The 26,004-nt window shown below is 41.9% G+C and overlaps 2 protein-coding genes across 2 annotated transcripts in view; both read right to left on the bottom strand.

Moving 5' to 3' along the window:
* CENPH (centromere protein H) overlaps window positions 1-4,241 on the bottom strand; it is a 30,269-nt gene extending 26,028 nt beyond the window's left edge. The window contains exon 1 of the mRNA XM_064596190.1: window positions 4,023-4,241. Within this exon, the coding sequence (XP_064452260.1) occupies window positions 4,023-4,156 (134 nt within the window). The 5' untranslated portion in view covers window positions 4,157-4,241. The remainder of the gene's footprint in view (window positions 1-4,022) is intronic.
* A 3,910-nt stretch (window positions 4,242-8,151) lies between these two features.
* On the bottom strand, window positions 8,152-16,501 carry CCNB1 (cyclin B1). Its single transcript, XM_064596189.1, has 9 exons — window positions 16,343-16,501; window positions 15,566-15,736; window positions 15,313-15,465; window positions 12,757-12,939; window positions 11,159-11,317; window positions 10,517-10,753; window positions 9,889-10,029; window positions 9,220-9,330; window positions 8,152-8,369 (listed from the first exon to the last, which is right to left on the bottom strand). The coding sequence occupies exons 1-9, from the start codon at window positions 16,361-16,363 to the stop codon at window positions 8,262-8,264; spliced, it is 1,284 nt and encodes a 427-aa protein (XP_064452259.1). The 5' UTR covers window positions 16,364-16,501; the 3' UTR covers window positions 8,152-8,261.
* Between the last annotated feature and the right edge of the window lie 9,503 nt (window positions 16,502-26,004).

The raw sequence follows: 26,004 nt of genomic DNA, 5'->3' as shown, positions 1-26,004 counted from the left end.
CCCATTCTCTCTCTCAAATGAATACATAAAATCTTTTAAAAAATAAATAAATAAAAAATAAAATAAAATGAAATGAAACTTTTATGGAACCACAGAAGATCCCAAATAGCCAAAGCAATCCTGAGAATGAAGAATGAACCTGGAACTATCACAATTCCTTATTTCAAGATATACTACAAAGTTGTAGAGATCAAAACAGTATGGTACCGGCACAAAAACAGACAAATGGATTAATGGAACAGAATAGAGACCCCAGAAATAAACACACATTTATATGGTCAATTAATCTATGATAAAGGAAGCAAGAATATACAATGAGGAAGAGACAGTCTTTTCAATAAATGGTGCTGGGAAAACTGAACAGCCACATGTAGAAGAATGAAATTGGACTACTTTCTAACAACATACATAAAACTAAACTCAAAATGGATTAAAGACCTAAACAGGAGACGAAACCATAAAAATTCTAGAAGAGAAGACAGGCAGTAATTTCTCTGACATTGGCCATAGCAAAATTTTTCTAGATATGTCTCCTGAGGCAAGGAAAACAAAAGCAAAAATAAACTATTGGGACTACATCAAAATAAAAAGTTTTTGCATAGCAAAGGAAACCATCAACAAAATGAAAAGACAACCTACTGAATGGGAGAAGATATCTGCAAATCATTTATTTTATAAGGGGTTAGTATCAAAAATATATAAAGAATTTAAACAACTCAACACCAAAAGAAAAAACAAACAGTCTGATTAAGAAATGGGCAGGTGACCTGAATAGACATTTTCCCAAAGAAGACATACAGATGGGGCGCCTGGGGGGCTCAGTCATTAAACGTCTGCCTTCAGCTCAGGTTATGATCCCAGGGTCCTGGGATCAATCCCCACATCGGGCTCCCTGCTCTGAGGGAAGCCTGCTTCTCCCTCTCCCACTCCCCCTGCTTGTGTTCCCTCTCTCGCTGTCTCTCTCTGTCAAATAAATAAAATCTTAAAAATAAATAAATAAAAAATAAAAAAGAAGACATACAGATGGCCCACAGACACATGAAAAGATGCAGCTCAACATGACCAATGATCAGGGAAATGCAAATCATAACCACAATGAGATATCACTCACATCTGTCAGAATGGCTAAAATAAAAAAGACAAAAACACAAGTGCTGGCAAGGATGTGGAGAAAAAGGGAACCCTCTTGCACTGTTGGTGGGAATGTAAATTAGTACAGCCACTGTGGAAAACAGTATGGAGATTCCTCAGAAAATCAGAAGTAGAAATACCATATGATCCAATAATTTCACTATTTGATATTTACCCAGGGAACGCAAAAACACTAAGTCGAAAGATATATGTATCCCTGTTTACCACAGCATTACTTACAATAACCAAGACATGCAACCTAAATATCCATCAGTAGATGAATGGATAAGGAAAATGTGGCATATACACTATGGAATATTACACAACCATAAAATATGAGATTGTGCCATTTGAGACAACACAATGGACCTAGAAGGTATTATGTTAAGTGAAATAAATCAGACTGAGAGACAAATACCATGATTTGACACATAAATGGAATCTAAAAAAAATGAATAAACAAAAAGCATAATCAAAACTATAAATACAGAGAACAAACTGATGGTTGTCAGAGAGAGGGTTTGGGCAAAACCGGTGAAGGCGAGAGGGAGGTACAGGCTTCCAGTTATGGAACAACTAAGTCACCGGAATAAAAAGCAGAGCATAAGGAATACAGTCAGTGATACTGTAATAGTGATGTAATGAGAGAGATGGTAAGCTATACTTGTGGGGAACATAGCATAATATATAAACTTTTCTTTTTTTTTTTTTTTAAGATTTTATTTATTTGTTTGACAGACAGTGAGCACAAGCAAGGGGAGCAGCAGGCAGAGGGAGAAGCAGATTCCCTGCTGAGCAAGGAGCCCGAAGCAGGACTCGATCCCAGGACCCTGGAATCATGACCTGAGCTGAAGGAAGATGCTTAACCGACTGAGCCACCCATGCACCCCTAAACTTTTCAAGTCAGTAAGTTGTACACCTGAAACTAATGTAACATTGTGTCAACTATGCCCAAATCTTATGGGGTGCTTGGCTGGCTCAGTTCAGGTTGTGAGTTGGAGCCTCACACTGGGTGTAGAAATTGCTTAAAAATAAAAATCTCTTGGGGCGCCTGGGTGGCTCAGTCGTTAAGCATCTGCCTTCCGCTCGGGTCATGATGTCAGGGTCCTGGGATTGAGCCCCCGCATCGGGCTCCTTGCTCCGAGGGAAGCCTGCTTCTCCCTCTCCCACTCCCCCTGCTTGTGTTCCCTCTCTCACTGTGTCTCTCTCTGTCAAATAAAATCTTAAAAAAAAAACAAAACCATAAAATAAAATAAAAATATCTTTAAAAAAGGGGGGGCCTCAGAGAAAGATGCAAAATGGACTCCAGTGGGAAAACAGCAACTATTGGGAAAAGTTAAAATTCTGATTTTTAAATTTATTATATGCCACACTCAAGAAATATGGGTTACACAAAGAAGAAATCCATCAAAATGGTGAAAACCGCAAACATTTTAACGAGTTTAAAAACAGTTTGTAACATTCCTAGGAGACACAGAAAAATAACAAATATACTAACTCTTGGATAGATAATTCATATAGTTTCTTGGTTGTCCTAACATTGTACTTAATTGAAAATCATATATAAAATAAGTAGAAAAGCTATGGGTAAAATGCTAACTTACAAGATGCTGGACATTTACATGGTAGTTTCATAATTCTGAAACTGCTCTGTGATTTTGAGACCAATATAAGTAGCTAAGTGACATTAGAAGGATTTTTAAACCTCCACGGTTTAAGTTCCTTATGTTTGAAATTCCAAATGAAAAGAATTTCTTACAGATTAAGAAGTTACGCTAGCATTTTAAAACACACCGTAAGGGACGCCTGGGTGGCTCAGGTCATGATCCCAGCATCCTGGGATTGAGCCCTACATCGGGCTCCCTGCTCAGTGGGTAGTCTGCTTCTCCCTCTGCCTGCCACTCCCCTTGCTTGTGTGCTTTCTTTCTCTCTCTCCGTCAAATAAATAAATAAAAAATAAAAAAACACACCACGCTGTAAGAACAGTTCTCTTTTAGCTGAGATAAAAAAGGTGATCCCATATCTTTATTATTTCAGAATTTTATGTTATAGGTAGGAGGGAATTTTTAAAGTGAGACTGTGAGACTTAATTAGCCAAGACCTTTCAAAGTAGTGGTAAAGCTAAAATACAGGGGAGGGAGAAAAAAAATCCCCTTACTATGATTTAGAATAGTTTTTTTTCCCCCCTGTACAGGACCAAACAAGTATTTTAGGCTTTGTGATTCATACGGTCTCTACTGTAGCTACTCAACACAGACCCTGTAGCAGGAAAGTTGTGTTTCAATAAGCCTTTCCTTACGGGCACTGAAATTTGAATTTCATATAATTTTCACGTGTTACTAAATATCCTTCCAGGAATTTTTTTGTCCCAACCAATTAAAGACATAAAAACTATTCTTCGCTTGAGGGGCCACACCAAAAGCCACACAAGGCTTAGTGGAAAAGTATAAACATAACCCTCTTCGTAGGAAATATAACAAATAAAGCTTCTGGATTGAAAAGGGTCGTAACCATAAAATAAAGAGGCAGGACGTTTTTTTATGTAGCTAAGGCCGTCGATGCACCTCACAACCCGTTTGAATATCGGGGCCGCAGGGCTTGAGTAGATGAGAAAAGGAGGGGAAATTACAGCTCCGAAGGGCCCGGGGCACTGTGCTAACCGCATGCCTCTGACTATCACATTTAACCCCCACTGCAACTCTATTAAGAAGATGTAACCGTCCTCTTTTCCGAAGATGAAGGGGCTTAAGGAGCTCAACTGATTGATGCAGTGACGCAGCTATTAAGCGACCAAGTCAGAATTCGAAGTCTTCGGGACCCTGAGAACAAAGGGCGGGGCTCTGGGCCACGGCGCCCGTTTGGATCCGGCCGAGCCGGCCAGAGGGAACAACCTGAGCAGCAGGGTCAAGCGGTCCTCGGGACGCGCCGTCTGGGCGCCGGCGACCTGTGGTGACCCGCCTTCCTCGCCTCCCGCTCCGGAGTCCGCGGGCTCGGTGACCGCTTGCTCTCTGGGTTGCTTCTCCATTCTCCAATGCCTCCGGTGCAAAGAGGAATCGTCTGGGGCGGAAAGATGCAGCCTCAGGACCCGATTTTCCCGCCACTAAATTGACGCCCGGAAAGGGCCGGACAACCGCCGCACTCCGTCCCGCCCCTTCCGCCCTACGGTCCCACCCCTTCCGTCCCGTTCTCTGGTTGCCGTGGTTACTCCTTTCACGCTTATCCTGGCGACTAGTATAAGACCACTAGTAAGAAAAAGTGAAACTTTAGGCATCAGCTTTGTCGAGTGCTGGGCTAGGGGTTGGGTTACAGCTGTTTGGGACACACCCCGGCTCCCGGGAACCGCCTGGAAGCCTGGAAGGGAAAACCCCGACACATATGGTCAATCATCCTTGGCGCTGGGACAGCGGTTTTTGGACCCATCTTGGCACTCCGTTAACCTTCACAGCCTTGGAAAATGGGTGTACCCGGGCAGGCCAAGAAAGGGAAACAATGGAGGGTTGTTTTGTTTAAGCAGACTTTCGATCTGAGTTCTTAACGTCCAGACACCCCTCGTTTGACGAAGTTCAGGGATACCTAAAGCCCCTACGAGGCAGTGCATATACTTGAACCCCAGACTTGCAGCGTGAAATTTCACTATCAGTAAGATTCGCACTGTTAACAGTTCTGTGCCCCGACGTGTTGGCTTGTCGACTTACTAGGTTGCAGTTAAGCTTTTCAGCTGGGCGATGATGGTAATGGAGAAAATGCAGGACGGATAAATCCCTAATTGTAGTTTTTCATTAAGGGCTGTCGCTCTAGCTTTGTAGCAACAGCACAGGAACTCACACCTCTGAACAAGAAAGCCGAGCATTCCCCTTAAGTAACTAGTTTCCCCTGTGTTACACTTGGTCATACAGTGCGCGCTCTCCCTTCTTCCTCTTCATTATCAAAGTAACAACTCCCGGTATAATTTCGATTCAAAAGGATGTAAGTAAGACCGTAGATTCGCCACTCCTACCCTCAAACTCCTGGAAAAGCATGGTTTCCTTTCACTTTTTATTTTACACAAAAAGGGCAATGTTACTGTTTTTTTAGGTTTACCCTGGATGTCTTCCAATATCTCACATCAATCGCATACTTTTAAGCAGTTGCCTATCTGGTGTCCCAGGCCAAATTTGGGACAAAGACAATGCAGTAATTCCTCTCAGCAGGAATCAGAATCATGGGGAGGACTAGTTAAAACCGACTGCTAGGTGGGTAGAAGGATGAGTGAAATAGGTGAAGGGGCTTAAGAGCAGACTTAATGTGATGAGCACAGAGTAATGTAGAGAACTGTTGAATGGCTATGTTGTGCACCTGAAATTAATATAATACTGTATGTTAATTTTACTGGCATTTAAATTGGCAGGTGCCTCTCCCAAGTTTTTATTCTGATTTTCATTTCTAACAAATGCCCAGGTGATATTCATGATGCTGGATTGGGATGACACTTTGAGAACCACTGGGGGTAATGGATTATAACTGATTTTTAAAAATCCAGAGTAAAACAAAAAGGGAATATGTGGGTGTGGAGCTATTCTTTAGAGAATGTCCAATAATATAGAAGGGATAATACAATTAGCTAACTACCATCATGTGACTCCTAGTGAGGTAAATGATTCAAAGTTAATATCATTAATGGATAATAAAACTAAAGATTACAGCACCTTTATAGCAAAGCTGTATTAGGTGGTTACCATCTTAACCAGATGATCAAACTCAGTATCATCAGTAGCTTAACAACTAATATGTGACTCCAAAATGATGCATAACTTGTACAAATCACCTATATTCTTGCTAGAATGCATAACCTGAACTTAACTATGAAGAACCAATCAGACAAGAAATTTGAATGATGGGGTGCCTGGGTGGCTCAGTCGTTAAGCGTCTGCCTTCAGCTCAGGTCATGATCCCAGGGTCCTGGGATGGAGCCCCGCATCCGGCTCCCTGCTCTGTGGGAAGCCTGCTTCTCCCTCTCCCCCTGCTTGTGTTCCCTCTTTCATTGTGTCTCTCTCTATCAAATAAATAAATAAAGTCTTTTAAAAAAAAATCTAGAATGACGGACATTCTATAAGGCAAAGAGACTGGACAATTCATGTCCATGCCTTGAAAAACAAAAAGCAGGACAACTATTATATATGGGAAACAAATTTTGATTGGAACCTGTTTTGGAAAAAAGCTTGTAAAACATCTTTGAAACAATAGAGGAAATCTGAATATGCACTGCATATTACATATGGAGTTGTTAATTGTCTTAATGTGATAAAGATTATGGTTATTTAGGAAACTGAATTATTAGATGCATGATGAAATATTTTAAGGTGACATATTGAAATCTAAAATTTACTTTGAAATGACTCTGAAAAAGAAAAATAGATGCACACACATATAAATATGCTCCCAACATACATACTTTTCTTTCTTTATACCTGTAATTTAATATTTGCCTACAAAAGTACCTAGAACTTTGTCCCCTAACAGGAAAAAAAATCTTTTTTTATATCTTTGGAATATTTACAGAAGTCATTCAAATACTTATCTACAGAGAAAATATTAAGTTTCAAAAAGGCTTTTTTTTTTTTTTAAAGATTTTATTTATTTTTTTGACAGAGACATAGCAAGAGCAGGAACACAAGCAGGGGGAGTGGGAGAGGGAGAAGCAGGCTTCCTGCTGAGCAGGGAGCCCGATGCGGGGCTCGATCCCAGGACCCTGAGATTATGACCTGAGCTGAAGGCAGACGCTTAACTGACTGAGCCACCCAGGCGCCCCTAAAATCTTTAGATCTTTAAAAAAAAAAAAAGGACTGAAAATCCAAAAGCAACTACAGGAAAAAAAGTAGATTTGGTAATACACAAACTTAAAAGTGTCCGCATGACAAAAGAGCATAAACAGTCAAAAGGCAAAAGACAAAATGGGAAAACCTCACATACTGATAAGTAGTCAACAAAAATTTATTCAACTAGCCATCAAAACTATAAATTACAACAGCAAACAAGATAGATTTTTTGCCAAATTCACAGAAATTGGAGAATCATTGCCTTCAGTTCTGGCAAGGACAGAGGAATCCAGCACTTTTGTACACTGCTGATGACACTGAAAGTCTTTTGTTAAGTACCTGCCAAAACTTAGTACATATTCTGGAGAACCCAGTGTACAAAAAGGAAAGTGTTATTTAATGATAATAAAGACATTTGTCTGTAGGAGCAAAGAGGAAAAGCAATGTGAAGGTCAATAGCAGAATGGTTGAACACTGTAGTATATCGTACTATGGAATGTAATGACCAAATACAGGCAAGGCCTATACATGTTCAAAGGAATTGCTTATGTATAGAATGATCCCATTTCTTAGAAATCCCTGTAGCAATTTATGTGCATGTCTGTGTTTATAGAAGAAGTATCGAAGGATCTATCCCAAACTGTTGATACCTTCAGATGGATGGGATTGAGCTGTAGGAGTGGGGGGTAAAGAGTAAATTAACTTTTCTAGATACTTTTGTAGGTTTTGAGGATCTACTTTTATTTGATCAATAAACAATAAAAAGGTAAAGTAGGTTTAAAATATAAAGTTCGTATTTTTGCAAGTGAAAAAATGATACTAGCTGAAGTTGATAATTTAAGAAATAGTGGTAGAAGTAAAAACTACTTAGAATTATGGCAGCAACCACCAGAAGAAACAGAAAATGGGGAGCGGGGGGGTCCTAAGGATGAGATGGCAGGCTTTTAAGCAGAACAAGGCTGCATATTCTCCAAGACAATTGGGCTTACGTGCAGTATGCCCTACAGAAGGGCTTTAAATGCCTTCATGACCACAGTAATCCATATTAAGAAAGCGAAAGCCAAATACATAAAACAAGAACCACACAAGTAACAATTATGTATGTAAGTTGGGTCCCAATAAACTGAAAGCACTTTTTATACTCCCCATCATACCTTTAACACAACTTTTAGGTTATCCTCAAGTAGGAAAGTAGTGACATTCAAATGAGTTAAGGTATAAGAAGTAAAAAGAACCACAAACTTTATTAAAAGTAGAGGTAACATATAATATATACAGATGGCACATGGTGCCAATTTTATTTGCAGTTATAGTACTCCAACTCATGTTTACAAGTTACACCTTTGCCACAGCCTTGGCTAAATCTTGAACTAGTGCAGAATTTAGCTGTGCCAGAGTGCTGATCTTAGCATGCTTAGATGTGGCATACTTGTTCTTGATAGTCTGGAAGAGAAAAGCATAGTAGTTAATGAAGGCAAAGAGGAAAACATTGTTAAGATCCCATGGTGCAGATATTCACTTAAAACTTCAAATACTTAAAAATAAGGTATGCATCGGGGTGTCTGGGTGGCTTGGTAGGTTAAGCATCGAACTCTTGATTTCGGTTTTGGTCATGATCTCAAGGTTGAGCTCAAGCCCTGCACCGGGTTATGCACTGGGCGTGGAGTCTGCTTAAGATTCTCTCCCATAGGGCGCCTGAGTGGCTCAGTTGGTTAAGCGACTGCCTTCGGCTCAGGTCATGATCCTGGAGTCCCGGGATCGAGTCCCGCATCGGGCTCCCTGCTCGGCAGGGAGTCTGCTTCTCCCTCTGACCCTCCTCCCTCTCATGCTCTCTGTCTCTCATTCTCTCTGTCTCAAATAAATAAATAAAATCTTTAAAAAAAAAAAAAAAAGATTCTCTCCCATAAAATAAGATGAAATCAGAGATGGAGACAAACTATAAGAGACTCTGAATTTTAGGAAACAAACTGGGGGGTGCTGGAGGGGAGGTAGGTGGGGGGATGGCGTAACTGGGTGATGGGCATTAAGAAGGGCATGTGATGTAATGAGCCCTGAGTGTTATATGCAACTGATGAATCACTGAACTCTACCTCTGAAACTAATAATACAGTATATGTAAATTAATTGAATTTAAATAAAATTTTAAAAAATCTCTCTCCTTCTGTACCCACCCTCTAACTGCCCCCCCCAAAAAGGGGAAAATAAGCCATGCATTTGCAGTCATGAAATCTTAAGTATTTTCACTCTGCACCCTCCCGCATCCCCCCCAACATCTACAGTACCCCTGACTTACCATGTGCTTTGTAAGCCCGCGATTCACCATGACTATATTCTTAGCGAGGTGTTGCATAACATTTAGAAGGGATTCTTCAGTGTATGAGAGATAATGCTGTAGCGTTGGTGTCTATGGCAACAAAAGTTAATGTTAGAAATGCTCATCAACAATGCTTTTCATAAAATTTCTGTATCTTAGTCAAGAGTAGGGTAGGAAGAGATTCCATAGGACTGATTATAACTAAAATTTAAGATAAATTTAAGATGCTTTCTTCCCCAGGTACTCTTCTTTCATGCTTCTCTAGGACCCTGTATTTAAAAATCTATTATACACGTGCTCAAATTCTTTCACACCAACATTCTCATGCATAGTTCTACTCCGAGGGTGTAGGGTAGCACATGGCAAACAGGAGAAATATTTGGTGAATCAAAGGAGTATGAATGAACTTCTACCATGTCGTTTGACCTGAGTGTCTTCTTCTATATAGAAAGATGAAATTAGGTAATGAAGTGGGAGTATCCGATGAACACACAAATAAGATAAACATTTTTAATCATTCTTTCAGTAGATGCTATATTTTTAGAAACCATTAGAATTGTCCTTTAATGTAAAAAGTCCAGTATTCATGCAAACATCACTTACAATTTAAAAGCTTAGGGTAACCTAAGTCTATGGGACAGAGCTTACCCATTCACCGTTATCAAGAATTTTCAGTGCTAAGCAAAAAGCTCCTGCTGCAATCTGAGAAGGAGGAAAGTGCACCATATCGTAGTCCAACATAGTTAGTTCCATCAGGTATTTGGCCAAAGTATGTTGTTCAACATCAACCTGAAACAAAACCCACAGGTCTCAACTTCAGTCAGAGAATTCTGTATTGGCAATAAGCAGTATGCCCATAACTATAATTACAAATGTTTGTCTATTGACTCTCAAATGCAATTGCCCATGGAAGGCCTTAATGAAAATATTAATATACAGCCTGATTGGAAATAAAGAACATTTTTATGTCTTCCTCATGCAGATTTATAAGTCAGCTGAATTAGATCTCCTTGATTAGCAGTATTTTTTTTTTTTTAAAGAATTTATTTATTTGAGACAGAGAGAATGAGAGAGAGAGAGCACATGAGAGGGGGGAGGGTCAGAGGGAGAAGCAGGCTCCCTGCCGAGCAGGGAGCCCGATGCGGGACTCGATCCAGGGACTCCAGGATCATGACCTGAGCCGAAGGCAGTCGCTTAACCAACTGAGCCACCCAGGCGCCCTGATTAGCAGTATTTCATCATGTACCATACTAAAGGTTACCCAAGAAATCTGTACCTCTCCAATCTTAGATGCTCTCCGAAGGAAATGCAGGGGTAGAGGGCGGCCCAAACCAAAATTTAAAGATCTTAGAATCTTCATTTCCATCTGTCTGATTTGGTGTTTAGTGTAAGTGTTGTCAGTCACAAAGGCAAAGTCACCAATTTCTGGAGGGTACATTTCTTCATATTTGCTTGCAATAAACATGGCAGTGACACCAACCAGCTGCAGCATCTTCTTGGGCACACAATTATTCTGCAATGGGAATTCCAACTGGATAAACAACTAATATGTACGTGAAAAAGGAGACAACAGAGCTATGAAGGGGACATGGGAAAAATACTCTCACAGCAAAATCTTGACACTACCCCAAGACAGATGGTTAGCTGGAAAAAGTCTTTTTTTTTTAAGATTTTATTTATTTATTTGAGAGAAAGAGAGCATGAGCAGGAGGGAGGGTTAGAGGGAGAGGAATAAACAAACAGACTCCCCGCTGAGCAGAGAGCCCCATGCGGGGCTTGATCCCAAGACTCAGATCATGACCTGAGCCGAAGGCAGATGCTTAACAGACTGAGCCACCCAGGTGCCCCTGAAAGAGTCTGTTTATGACTCTGCTAGGATCCTGGAAGGGAGAACCCTCAATTACTGAATTATGCTCACCTGCATGAACCGATCAATAATGGAAACAGTCATGTACATGGTCTCCTGCAGTAACCTGAATTTCATTTGAACCTGTACTAGCCAGTCAATAAGGATGGCTCTCATGTTTCCAGTGACTTCACGACCCAGTAGGTATTTTGGTCTGACTGCTTGCTCTTCCTGCAAAAGAATGCTGATTATCCTTTAGAGGCAAGACTCCATGTGACATTTCTGTCCACAGATATTAGTCACCACAGAATAGTAATGCAGAGTTCAGAATCTCTAACAGTGCTCAACTTAATTACTCATACAGTCACGACATACAGCTCTGTCACTGAGGAAGAAAGCAAACCTTAAATAGGACAGTTTGACAGGTTTTTCCTTATGCACAGATCTCATTATGTTCAACCTGCCATCACTGCTACTTGCCCACACTCCGTACCCACTTCATCCCAGACAAAGCTATCATGCCATCATCTTAAATCTTTTCACTTATGATTCTAAACCCAGAACCTGAGCTGTATGAAGTAGGGAAAGCTAGCAGCAGCTACTTCCCAGGTCAGCTGGAACCTGTGTGCTGCCCACTCTCCTGCTCTAGGATTGAAACCCCCAAAACACTACAGAGAGAAAGAATGAACCATCAAGGACCAGCACATACGCCTGCTAAACCCACTTGGCCAAGGTTGTAATTTTATTAAAAAGAAGGGAGAAAAAAACCAAAGTGGAAGGCTGGTCCTGGCAAGGAAGTTTCTGTAGGACAATCCTATAGAAAATGGATGCCTAAAGAAGAGAATGCATTATTAACAAACAGTTGGGCAAATTTGGTAGTGTACAGCTTATTAGCATACAGAATGCTTCCTTGTCTTGGGGTGGGGGACAAATGCCATTAATAGGAAGTTTCAGAAGTGATATGAAATCAAAGAAAACCAAAAACTTTTTTTGAGCGTACTCCACTTGGACACAAAGAACAATTTCCCCAGTATCACATGCACATCAGCCACAATGAGCCAAAAGGCCTTGTGTTCCTGCTGGTTATTTTTCAGCATATTCTCCGTTACCATCTCTCTCCTGCCTCTAATCCTCCAACTCAGAGCCTGGGACCTGCCCACTCCTAACTGTGATAGACATAAGTATATCACTCAACCTATGGACATTTGTTAGAGTTATGGTATTCACTGTCACTTTGAACTTTACCTGTTCAAAATGGCAAATACAGATGTCCTTAGTTTGATTAGTGACTTTTGATTTTTGGTACTCTGTGAATGAGAATTTGAAAGTGGAATCTACTGTTAAGAAATACTGTTCACATCCTGCTTGAATTATTATAAACTGTCAGTGGAAAATGTCTTTTTTTTTTTTTTTAAAGATCTTATTTATTTATTTGACAGAGAGAGACACAGCTAGAGAGGGAACACAAGCAGGGGGAGTGGGGGAGAGAGAGAAGCAGGCTTCCCGCTGAGCAGGGAGCCCGATGCGGGGCTCGATCCCAGGACCCTGGGACCATGACCTGAGCCAAAGGCAGACGCTTAACGACTGAGCCATCCAGGCACCCCGGAAAATGTCTTTAAATAAAGTTAAATGCAGTTTAAAAAAACAAAGATTCTAAAAATAATACAGACCTCAAGTTGTCTCAGATAAGCATAAATATCTTTCACATATTCACTGCAAAGGTTTGGATCAGCTCCATCTTCTGCATCCACATCATTCACTGCAAGAATTACATCAGAGAATGCCTGACACAGATATTCTTCTGCAGGGGCACATCCAGATGTTTCCATTGGGCTTGGAGAGGGAGTATCAACCTTGAAACAGAGAGACCTTTTGAAATAATAGCAAAGAGGAGCATACAATCTAGGAATGAAGGCCCAATTATTGGTACTAACACAACAGACCAACTGCTAAATAGACATAGAATTCATAATTCATTTCCTTAAAAGGAAAAGTATCTTTCTTTTCAAATTTATTCAATTTCTCCTTAGGACATGATTAATACAAAAAGCAAAAAGCCAAAACAGACTGAGCAGATTTTAAGTTAGCAGAACCTAAACACCAATGGGTAAAACAGAGAAAAAGCAAGCAAAATCACATTCTAGACTTTCCTCCAAAGGAAATGAGTAAACAATCTGTTTATCAGCATCATGTTAAGTCAATCCAAATGAATGACAGTCTTTAGTCTTTATATCAAAACATGGACTGCTTCTCACTGCCCAGGAAAACTCAAGTTCGGCCCTGACTACTAAGGATTAACAAAGTTTGTTATTTTCTTTTAAGATCTTATTTGTCAGAGAGAGAGAACACAAGCAGGGGGAGAGGCAGGCAGAGGGAGAAGCAGGCTCCCCGCTCAGCGGGGAGCCCCTTGTGGAACTCGCTCTCAAGACCCAGGAATCATGACCTGAGCTGAAGGCAGACGCTTAACCACCCAGGCGCTCCCCAGTTTATTATTATTAGCCATTTCCTTCAAACTCCAGTTATCCCTTTGTTCAAACATTTATTGGCATTTTCTTCTAGTCAAGCTCTGTGCTAGACACTGCCTTTATAGTGTCCTCAAAGGGCTTTGAATTTAGAAGAGAGAAGTAAATGAAATGAGACTGATTCTAGTAACAAGGGTGAGGGTAAGTTAGGCAAAGTTCCTGGAGTTGATGCTTGAGCTGCTTTGAAGGATGAAAGGTTACCATCTGAAAGAATGAGAGAAGGGCGCCTGAGTGGCTCAGTCGTTAAGCGTCTGCCTTCGGCTCAGGTCATGATCCCAGGGTCCTGGCATCGAGCCCCGCATTGGGCTCCCTGCTGGGCAGGAGGCCGGCTTCTCCCTCTCCCACTCCCCCTCTGTGTTTCCTCTCTCGCTGTCTCTCTCTCTCTCTGTCAAATAAATAAATAAATAAAATCTTTAAAAAAATAAAACAATGAGAGTGAGAAAGGCCTTTTTTAGTAAGTGGGAGAGCAAAGTCAAGAATCAGTATGGGACTTTCAAGGAAACCTCACGTAGTTTGGTATGGCCAGTTGAGAGACTGTGCATGCTCTAGGTTTCATGTGTTATATCCAGAATGTCAATACTAAAGCAATAGCCTCAAATCTCCTATCCTTAGATATAAGGAACTGGGCTGAATGACTTCACAGATCATTTTCTCAACTGGTTTTAACTATTATTTGTTTCTTAATTTAAAGATGTAATTGTCTTATTAAGTGATTCATGAAGTGAGCATCATCCCATCTAGCAAGTAGAGATGCTCCTTAACTATGTTTTACTTTATTTTTTTTTTAAAGATTTTATTTATTTATTTGAGAGAGAGTGAGAGTGAGAGAGCATAAGCAGCGGGGAAGCAGCAAAGGGAGAGGGAGCAGACTCCTCGCTGAGCAGGGAGCCTGACGTGGGGCTGGATCCCAGGACCCTGGGATCATGACCTGAGCTGAAGGTAGATGCTTAACCGACTGAGCCACCCAGGCACCCCCTTAACTACGTTTTAAAAATTAGAGCTTCATTAAATGCAGTTCATTGTAATTTCAGCAAAGGAGCCCCTTCTACGAGCAGTGTTTCTCCTTCACAGGAGTGGATACATTTATGTAACTGATATTTAATAAGTTCTTAGTCTTAGTTTTTGAGGCTGTTAACTCATCTACTCTCTGAAAAGCTACATTTTCTTTCTGCTTTACACCTTTGTTCCAATGTTACAGGATTATTAAATACTCAGTGGCCACATTAGGGATTAAAGGATTCAAGATAATCTGTTTCAGTCAATAAATTCCGGTCAGATGGCTTGTACCAAAGACCGCAAAATCTTTGGTCTATGCAGCTCTCACCCAATATCTCAATACCATTCACGGGGGGGTGGGGATGGGGGGTAGTACAACAAAATGATGAAGAGCCTAGCTTCTGAAGCCAGATGGCCTGGGTTTAACATCCATAGGTGCCGCTGATTAGATGTGTGACTCTAGAAAAATTACTTAATATTTCTCTAAGCCATTATCTAAAAGGTAAAGGTAATAATACAAGTAAGAGAGTCCATGTAAAGCTTATGCCAGTTAAAAGCACTTCAAGTGCAGAGCAGAGAGTACCTCCTGCTAAGTACTCTATAAATGTTACTAGTATTACTATTTGTTCAAATGCTATTCCATGTATTATAAAACGAGGGGAAAGAAACACCCAACAGATTGGATGGAGAAAAGCAGAGTAAATTTACCAAAATAGGCTCAGGCGAAAGTTTTTCTTCTTTAATAGGCTCAGGTTCTGGCTCTGGTTCTGGCACAGGCTCAGGCACAGGCTCGGGTGCCTTTTCCAGAGGTTTAGGTATTTTTTTAGCAATAACTTTTCCAGGAACCAAAGTTTTTGCTTCCTGTGGATGAAAGGACGAAAATGAAATGTTTCCCCACCAAGGGTCACAGCTGTAGGGTGAACTCTTACAGACAGAGAAGTTGGCTCAGGAAGATAGTTACCTTTTTCAGAGGCAGTTTGGCCTGTGGTTGTTCGCTGACTTTGTTACCAATGTCTCCGAGAGCCGTTCTTGGCCTCAGCCCGGGTTTGGAGGCCGCAGTCGTGGCCAGAGGCACGCGCTTTGCGCCTGCCATACTGATCTTCGCCTTATTTTCAACATTAACTTTTGTGTTCTGAAAGAAACAAGACCACTTTGAGGGCCGGCCCAACCAGCCACGTTGGAGTTAAGTCAAGGGTCAGTGAAGGTGGGGCAAGAGAGCAGCTCTCAGAAGAAAAGCTGGCTGTAAAAATTGGGTTCCGAAGGGAAACCGGGGTTCCAGATCTACGCTTCGGCTGTGACAAGCCCATTTCTTCCAGAACCTCTTCACTCACCTATTGAGGGGCTGCCTGCTTAATCCCCGGCGACTCTGAACTCTTAATTTACATTTGAAAGGAAATCGGAAAAGCCTCCAAAGGCAGCACCTTCTCTCCGGGAAAGGGGATACGCGGTTGGTGGGAGCTCACTCAGGGGGCCTCTACCACATTTTAAAAGAGGGTTCCTGTCGACCATCCACCGCCCTCCCCCCTCGCGCCAAACATTCACCCACGGACGGCCCCGTCCTCTTCCTTCCTCCGCCAGGCCCCCAAACGCCCCCACCGTGCCAGGGGCCCACCGATCCCCCCACCCGCCTCCCCAAATCGCTGCCTTAGTCCACTCGGGGAATGGGGGGGGGGGTGCTCCGGCAAGGGACCGAGGACGAGAGGACACGCAGCGAGCGAGGAAGGCCGCGTTTGCTCACCCTGGTGACCCGGAGCGCCATGGCTTCGTCTTCACCAGGCAGCTGCTCAGTGGGGAGAAGCAGAGCGCGGGAGCCACCAACGAGCCGGGGACCTGAAGCCACCGCAGCTCAACAGCCGTTCCTCCGCAGCACGCCGGGAGGAGCTGGGCCCGGCCTCGGGTTTAAACCCCGCACTGCTCCCTCCTTATTGGTCAGTTCGTGGCACTCGCTCCCTTCCCATTGGCGGCTGCCTGTTCCTCCGAGAATGCGTTTCCAGGGCGACCCCGCGGAGACGTTCGAGGGCGGGCGGGGCCAGGCCTTGGCTCCCCGGGCAGCTGTGCGGCCAGCTGGGGAGGCGAGCCGGAGGTGCGCGACCCACCTGCGGGGAGCGGGGTGTGCTGGTGCGCCGCGGGAGCCAACCGGGGGCACGGCTGGTACCCCTGCGGCGGGGGACAGTGGAGCCGCCTGAGTTTGAGAACCTGAGCAGCAGTTACGGCTCTAGTCCCACTTACTGTTACACAGTTTCCTCTTTGCTTTGGCATGTAGCAGGAAAGGCTTTTATATACATTCTTTCATTTGACTATTCAGCAGCCCTCTGGGTGAAGGGCCTGAAGCTCAGAGAGCTTTGAGTGACTTTCCCAGAGTCACAAATTCGTAACATGGGAAATAAACGTCCCTGATGTTTCCACAGCGCTAATGGTCTGTTAAAAATATTGTCAGCTTCTTAATCTGCCCGATTACTTTAATCGAATTGCTTCCCAGAGCCAATCTTTTGTTTTAGCTGTTTATTTGAAAATAAGTTCAAACTTAGGGAAGTTGCAAACAAAACTATTACAAGGAACACATGTATACCTTTTGCCCAGATTCAAGTATCCTTAACATATTACCTAATTTGCTTTACCATTAGATCTATGTCTAACTGTATATAAGAATTTTCTTCCTGAAACATTGAAGGGTAAGTTATATATATTTATGGCCCTTGATCCCTTAATTCTTTGTGCGTATTTCCTAAGAAAAAAGGTATATTCTCCTACATAACCACAATAGTTATTAACTTCATAAGTTTACATTATTACAATATTTCATGCAGTCTAGTTTATATTCCAGTTTTGTTAGTTGATCTGATAAGGCCCCTTATAGTATTTTCTCTCCCCAGGACGGGATGCAGTCTAGGGCCAGATGTTACATTTAGCTTCCTTTAACCTGGAATAGTTCCCACAGCTTTTCCTACAATGCATAGGATAGCTCCCACCCTCCCAAGTCCACACAAATAATTATCCAGCCCAAAATGTCAATAGTCTGGACATGCCAAACTTGAGAATCTTGCCAACTGTGTAGATACCTATAGACTCATTTCTATTCAGTATGCTAGTTTTTTATGCTTAATTAGCATAAGTATCATGGATCACCTCCTTTCTTTATGATACTTAAAAATTTGGGGCGCCTGGGTGGCTCAGTCAGTTAAGCACCTTTGGCTCAGGTCATGATCCCAGGGTTCAGGGATTGAGCTCCACGCCGGGCACCCTGCTCAGTGGAGAGCCTGCTTTTCTCTCTCCCACTGCTGCTCCCCCTGCTTGTGCTCTCTCTCTGTCAAATAAATAAATAAATAAATAAATAAATAAATAAATAAATAATCTTTAAAAAACAAAAACTTATGTGACTTTCTCCTCAGTGAACTACTCAACGTTCACTCCTCTGGCCAAATTAATAGGGCTAACTACATGCCAGGCTCTGTTCTAAGTGCTAGGAATGTAGCTCTGAATGAAAACAGAGAAAATCCTCACTTTCACAAACCTTATATTCCAGTAGGAGAAAAGAGAAACAAAACAGATAAACACAATAGTGAAGTAAAAAGAAAAAAGAAAAAAAAAAAAAAGCCAGATACTACTAAGGGCTAGGCAGAGAATGAAAAGAAGTGATGTAGAGAGTAACTTGGTAGCTACCTTAGACTTGGTGGTCAGGAATAGTCTGAGAAGGTGATGTAACTCCTAGGTTAAGCCGGGGCTTAAATGACAAGAAAGAGAACATTCCCGATAGAGGAAATAGCCTGTGAAAACCCCGTGACAGGAATGAGTTTGTCATGTTCAGAAAAGCCAATATGGCTACAGTATAGGGGACAGGGTAGAAGTGAGACTGAAGAAATTGGAAAGAATAAATTTATACAAGTCCTTGTAAACCAAGGGGTTTGAGTCTGGGCTACGTAAGTGCGTCAGAAGCCTTTGGAGGGTTTCAAGGTGTGGCATAATCCATCTTTCAAAAAGATGACCTTAGTTACTGTGGAGAGAATGTATGTGGGTGGGGAGGAGGAGGAGGAGGAAGGAGGAAGAAGAGCAGCCGGAGGAGACTTCAAGAGGCTATGGTAGTTGGCTAGGCAAAAGGATGATGGCTTGGATGATACTAGCAGCACTGAACAGAAACGGATGGTTTCTGGATACATTTTGGAGGTAGATTTGCTGGGTCTTGATGGCTTGCATACTTGGGAGCGAGAGAAAATGGAATCAAGGGTAACTCCCAGGTTTTGGTCTGAGTAACTGAAACAGAAAGACTTACAGATGAGCAGCTTTTAGTGGGTAGCAGGTTGTGGGTAGGAGATTAAGAATTCTGCTATATTTGGAATGCTTAAAGATATGCAGGAGAAGAGGTCCACTAGGCAGACTCAGGGTGGGAGCTAGATGGCTGTAGATGGTATTTAAATCCTGACAAGGAGGAGATCATCTAGAGAAGGAATGTAAAGAAGCCTACATGCCAGGAGCAAGCCCTGGGGCCCTCCATAGTTAAAGATTGAATGAAATGGGAGAAGCCAGTTAAGAAAATTGGTCAATAAGATCAGAGAGGTAGGAGATCAAACAGTGGTGTCTCAGAAAAGAGAAGGTGATGTTTCACTGAGGGAACAGCGGTTTACCATGACAGACTAAAAATACATATTGTCTCTGTTTCTCCTCGAAGACAGTAAAGGGATTTTAAAAAATGCATAACTCTCAAAGATAGGTGAGGAGACACTAAAGACAACATTTTGGAAGCAGGAAAGCCAATCGAAAAGTGGTGATAAAAGGAGTAGACAGCCCAAGAAAGTTGAAATCTAAGCTGGCAGTGGAAAACCAGAAAGCAAACCGATTCTGGCTTTAGACTCCAGCACGTTTCAGCAATTGGAGGTACCAGGAGCCTATAAAATTGATGGTGTAGGTGGAGCTGAAAACAGAATTCGTTGCTTCTCTCCTGCACATCTGAGTGCAGTGAGGGTGCAGCTTCTTTCTGGTCCCAGCTGACACCTGGAGGTTTATGTTCAGGGATGCTGAACTAAAGGAACTCTGGATTCAGATACCAGGCAAGCTGAGAGAGGAGGAAATAAAATTCTTCGATATCAAATGGTGAGTCCTTCAGTTCCTTTCTTCCACTCAGTCCCCTAAATGCAGGTAGCTGAACTTATACCCTCCAAAATAAGATAAGAACATGCTTCTCGGGGCACCTGGGTGGCTCAGTGGTTAAGCGTCTGCCTTCGGCTCAGGTCATGATCCCGGGGTCCTGGGATTGAGCCCCACATCGGGCTCCCTGCTCCTTGGAAAGCCTGCTTCTCCCTCTCCCACTCCCCCTGCTTGTGTTCCCTCTCTCGCTGTGTCTCTGTCAAGTAAATAAATAAAATCTTAAACAAAACAAAACAAAACAAAACATGCTTCTCTGGCAATGGACCAGCCCCAGAGAAAAGTCTCAAAAACATTGATGATTAGGGTATCCAAAGAAATGGTTGGGTCAACCTGAAAGCAATGCTCACTTCTTGACCAACTTGCACACTGACTCTGAACTTTTTTTTAAGATTTTATTTATTTATGTGCGAGAGAGGGAACACAGGAGAGGAAGTGGGAGGGGGAGAAGTAGACTCCCCGCTGAGCAGGAACCCGACGTGGGACTCAATCCTAAGACCCTGGGATCATGACCTGAGCCAAAGGCAGATGATTAACCGACAGAGCCACCAGGCATCCCCTGACCCTGAACTTCTAATCAATATTTTAGTGTCTAATTTTTAACTATTAATAGCCAGCCACTGAGCACCAGACATTCGAGGAAATGCTCCAACTTGAAAGAGACCAAAACAAAGAAAAATAAATTCTAAGTGAACAAGCAATTTGAGGAGTAAAAAGCTAAAAAATGGAAAATAACTTACCACCCATATCATCAGAAAAATAAAAATAATGCATCCACAAGCAACTTTACAAAAGAGCGCTGGGAACTTAAAAATATGACAGGAAAAATTAAAAATGCAATAGGTTTGGAAGAAAAAGTCATGGAACTTTCCCAGAAAAAAGGATAAAAAGACAAAGAGGTAGACTATAGAAAAGCTTAGAAAATTAGAGAGCATTCCACAAGGTCTAACACACAACTAATAGTTCCAGAAAAATAGACCAGAGAAAATTCAGAGAGGATACTGTTAAATATATAATACTGGAAAACTGCCCAGAACCAAAGAACATGAGTTTCATGCATTCACGTCTGGGCATTCTGCAAAATAAATGAAGAAAAGATGGATCCCATGACATACTGTGCTGACATAAAACATTAAGAATAAAGGAAACAATCAGCATATACAAAGGATCCAGAATCAGAATGGAATTAGACTTTCAATAGCAATGTTGAAAGCTAGAAGATTCTGAGGGAAAATGATTTTCAATTTATAAATCTGTACCCAGCCAAACCATCAAACAACCATGACGTTGAATAAAGGCATTTTCAAATTTACATCTAAAAAATTATCTCGCATGTACCCTTTCTTAAGAAATTATTGGTATGCAGTCTTCCAAAACAAGGATGAAAATAAAAAGAGTTAGGGGCACCTGGGTGGCTCAGTTGTTAAGCGTCTGCCTTTGGCTCAGGTCATGATCCCAGGGTCCTGGGAATCGAGCCCCACATCGGGCTCCCTGCTCAGCGGGAAGCCTGCTTCTCCCTCCCCCACTCCCCCTGCTTGTGTTCCCTCTCTCACTGTGTCTCTCTCTGTCAAATAAAGAAATAAAATCTTAAAAAAAAAAAAAAGAAAGAAAGAAATTATGATTCTACTATGCTGGGTAGGTGGGGGAGGAGAGGGATGTATTTTAAGTGCGCATGCGTGCTGGTGATGGTATTAAAAAACTCGCATCTTCCACTGCAAAGAGCTAGTGGGCAATTTTTAAAACTATATCTCAGGGGCACCTGGGTGGCTCAACCAGCTGCTTTCTGCTCAGGTCATGATCTCAGGGTCCTGAGATAGAGCCCCACCGAGTCAGGCTCCCTGCTCAGCAGGGACTCTGCTCCTCTGCTCCTCCCCTCCTCCTCTGTGTTCTCTCTCTAATAAATAAAATCTTTAAAAAACAAAACAAAACTGTATATCCCAAAAATAGCATTATAAGGACATTATCGAAATTATGACTGTAAATGAAATTGCACAGTTAAGAACAGAAAATGGTTCCTTTTAGAGAGCAGGAATGGGGGACAAGTGTGTGCCGATTTTGTTTTAAATTTTAAAGAACAATTTGACTTTTTTTTTATTTTATTTATTTATTTATTTATTTATTTATTTATTTATTTTAATTCATGACAGTCAGAGAGAGAGAGAGAGAGGCAGAGGCAGAGGGAGAGAAGCAGGCTCCCCGCCTAGCAGGGAGCCCGATGCGGAACTCGATCCCAGGACCCCGGGATCATGACCTGAGCCGAAGGCAGACGCTTAACCGTCTGAGCCACCCAGGCGCCCCTGTCAATTTGACTTTTTAAAACTATGCATGACAGGGCGCCTGGGTGGCTCAGTTGGTTAGGCGACTGCCTTCGGCTCAGGTCATGATCCCGGAGTCCCGGGATCGAGTCCCGCATTGGGCTCCCTGCTCGGCAGGGAGTCTGCTTCTCCTTCTGACCCTCCTCCCTCTCATGCTCTCTGTGTCTCATTCTCTCTCTCTCAAATGAATAAATAAATAAAATCTTAAAAAAAAATAAAAAAAAATAAAACTATGCATAACAGAACATACACTTTGATTAAATCTTAATTGGGACAAAAGACTATATAAGAGAAATTTGTGGATGAATTTTGAAATGATTGGGAAAATTTGAAACTTAACTAGATAAAAATGTTATTAACGAATTCTTGTTAATTTACCCAGGTATAATAAATATAATAAATATTAATAAATTTAATATCATAATAATATTATAAATGTAAGCTTACTCTAGGGTGTTTATATATACAAATGTAGCTAAAATTTGCCATATTTGCTTTAATATTGGTTAGATCTAGATAATGCACAGAGGATATAGAGGGGATGATTATACTGTTCTTTCCATTTGGTGTGTATTTGAAATTTTATTTTTTAAAATATTTATTTATTTGAGAGAGAAGGAGCAAGCAAGAGCAGGGAGAGGAGGAGCAGAGGGAGCCCGATGCGGGGCTCGATCCCAGGACCCTGGGATCATGACCTGAGCCGAAGGCAGATGCTTAATGACTGAGCCACCCAGGTACCCCTGAAATTTTAAATATTATAATTTTAGAAAAAAAAAAAACATGCATAGCAGACAGTCTCTCCTCTGCTGTCCTACCTGCTGCTCCCTTGGGGTGTATTCAATAGATTTCTAATTCCTTTAAAAATAGATAAATAAATAAATAAAAGCATGCACATTTCTAACTGAAAGAAGATTAAGTTAAAGGCAAGGAGTAGTTATGTTGACTGAAAATGAGATAAGACAGAGCTGGAAATAGGAGTGAAAAAGGACACTGAGGATACATAGAAACATCATGAAGTAACTTCTTCAGTGGGACACTGTTCCCAGTGGTAGAGCTAGGGTATACTCACCTTATTTTTTAAATTAATTAATTAATTAATTAATTAATTAATTAATTTAAGGATTTATTTATGTATTTGACAGAGAGAGACACAGCAAGAGAGGGAACACAAGCGGGGGAGTGGGAGAGGGAGAAGCAGGCTCCCTACTGAGCAAGGAGCCCAATGCGGGGCTCGATCCCAGGACCCTTGGATCATGACCCGAGCCGAAGGCAGACGCTTGACGACTGAGCCACCCAGGCGCCCCTTAAATTTATTTATTTGACAGTGAGCACAAGTAGGGGTGCAGCAGGCAGAGGCAGAGGGAGAAGCAGGCTCCCCGCGGAGAAGGGAGCCCGATGCAGGACTCGATTATGGGACTCCATCATGGGACTCCAGGATCATGACCTGAACCGAAGGCAGACGCTTTACCGACTGAGCCACCCAGGCGCCCACGTCTTTTTCTTTCTTTCTTTTTTTTTAAAGTAAACTCCACACCCAATATAGGGCTTGAACTCACCACCCTGAGATGAAGAGTCCCACGCTCTACCGACTGAGCCAGCCAGATGCCCTAGAGCTAGTGTCCACTTTAACAAACACTTAACCACTGTCCCTTGAATTATTCATAGCAGTTTTGCTTTTTTTTTTTTTTTTTAAGGTTTTAGATGCTACATGTAACAACAGTTAAGGACGTTATGCAATAGAGTAAGTAGTCCTCCACAAAGGAAAATGTATTAAAAGGTTCTTGGGTATCCTTTAAAAATATTCTGTGCACGTATAAGAGTACAAAGATTTTTTTTTTAAGATTCAATTTTTAGAGAGAGAGAGAGAGAAAGCACAAATGGGAGGAGGGGCAGAGAGAGAAGCAGACTCCCCGCTGAGCACGACTTGAGCTGAAACCAAGAATCAGACACTTAACTGACTGAGCTACCCAGACGCCCCAAGAGTACAAAGACTTTAAAATAATTTTTAAATCTTTTTTTTCAAAATATGAATAAATCAAGATTGTTCAACCAATAAATACTTTCTTAGCTTCAATTATGTTTTGTACACTGTGCTAGATTCTAGGGATACCTGCTGTTAATTAAGGTACACATTCTTACAGATGTGAAGATAAAGTATTACAATATGTTTGTATTAGATTTCTTTCTCTCATCAGCCTCTTTTCTTCCCTTTTCCATCTGTCATGGGCAGGAGTGGGGGGAACAGGGGGACTTTGGTTTAAAAGACCAAGAGTGCATTTGCATCAAAATTCTATTATAAGGACTTTTTGTTGCAGGTGATAAGAACCCAGCTGCAACTGGCTTAAATAACAAAGGAAAATTATTGGCTCTAAAGTGGAGAGTCCAGGGAATACCTAGCTTCAGGCATGGTTGATTTCAGGTCTCAAGCAAAAGAGGATGCTTATCTATATCTTGAGCTTTCCTCTCTTTGAACTTTAAGAATCTTTCAATCTTTACAGAAAAAAAAAATAACAGAATGCTGTATTGTGAGAGCAGGAAGCTTCAAGATAATCTCTGCTTCTACTCCCACCCTACTGTGTGTATGTGGATGGGTGTGGGGAATGTGCAGATTTGTTTATAGAAGTAAGAGTGTTAAAGAATTGGTACCTGAGAAGGTAGTGAAAAATTGTTTTTGGTATATTTAAAATGTGGCTATATGTATTTAAATTTTTCTTGAACTAGCTCTCATGTAAAATACTTCTCAGCACTGAAGCTCTTTTTGTAGAGATTAACCACAGCGGTCTACCAAGGGAACTTGATTTTTTTTTTTTTTAAGGTTTTATTTATTTGAGAGAGAGAGAGAGAGAGAGTGCCCACCTGCGCGAGCATAAGCAGAGAAGGGCAGAGGAAGAGGGAGAAACAGACTGCTGAGCAGGGAGCCCAAGGTGGGTCTTGATCCTAGGACCCTGGAATCATGACCTGAGCCAAAGGCAGATGCTTAACCAACTGAGCCACCCAGGTGCCCCAAGCGAACTTGGTTGTTTTTGTTGTGGTGGTGGTTTTGTTTTGTTTTCAGACACTGCTCTGGGAATAAGCTATGCCCCGAGGTGAAGTATTTCACAACTGAATATCGCACTCATTGAGGAATCTTCAGTTACAAAGCCTAATTTATTTTTTTTAATTTAAAAAAAATTTATTTGACAGAGAGAGAGCACAAGCAGGGGGAGTGGGAGAGGGAGAAGCAGGCTCTCTGCTGAGCAGGGAGCCTGATGCGGGGCTCGATCCCAGGACCCTGGGATCATGACCTGAGCCAAAGGCACACACTTAAGCGACTGAGCCACCCAGGCCCCCCTAGTTCTTATTTTTAAAGTTTATTATTATTTTTTTTTTTAGTAATCTCTACACCCAATGTGGGGCTCGAACTCATGACCCTGAGATGAGTCGCACGCTCCTCCGACTGAGCCAGCCAGATGCCCAAACCCTAACTTTAATCCTTGTAGTAACAAGGATTGTAGTAACAAGGATTGTAGCAACACACATCCTATGTGCTAAGTGATGGCAAGAACACAGCAGTAGATTAAAGGGAATGAAGAAGAGGAAGGGCAAAAGAGGGGTGATGGAGAGCGAGAGGGCTCATGCTAGGCCTGGAAATTGAAGTAAGGATTCAGCTGTTTGGTGGAGTCAAGAGGTGGGAGTAGATGAAAGGTCATTGATCCTCCAAAAACTCTGTGATGCTCGTGAGGAAGCTGAAGCTCAGTTTAAGCCGATTTGTCATGTGGTCAGGATGTGGACAAGTCAAGCTCAAAATCATAGCTAATTCCACTGATTTTTCCTGATTAACAATGTATGCCCTCTCCTCCATAAAGTTTTCTCTAGTGTTCCTGGGAGAGTTTTCTTCCTCCTCTGAACTCAGAGTGTTCTTTCATTCATTTCTGTCAGCATGTATCTCTTCATTCTTTTACATATTTTT

Source organism: Mirounga angustirostris, unplaced genomic scaffold (genome assembly GCF_029215605.1).
Source record: "Mirounga angustirostris isolate CCGP_5_RB_7025 unplaced genomic scaffold, mMirAng1.0.hap1 SCAF_7, whole genome shotgun sequence".
In the NCBI taxonomy this organism is placed as follows: Eukaryota; Metazoa; Chordata; class Mammalia; order Carnivora; family Phocidae; genus Mirounga; species Mirounga angustirostris.
The sequence above is the reverse complement of the archived record's forward strand: the minus strand, read 5'-3'. Positions and strand labels throughout refer to the sequence as shown.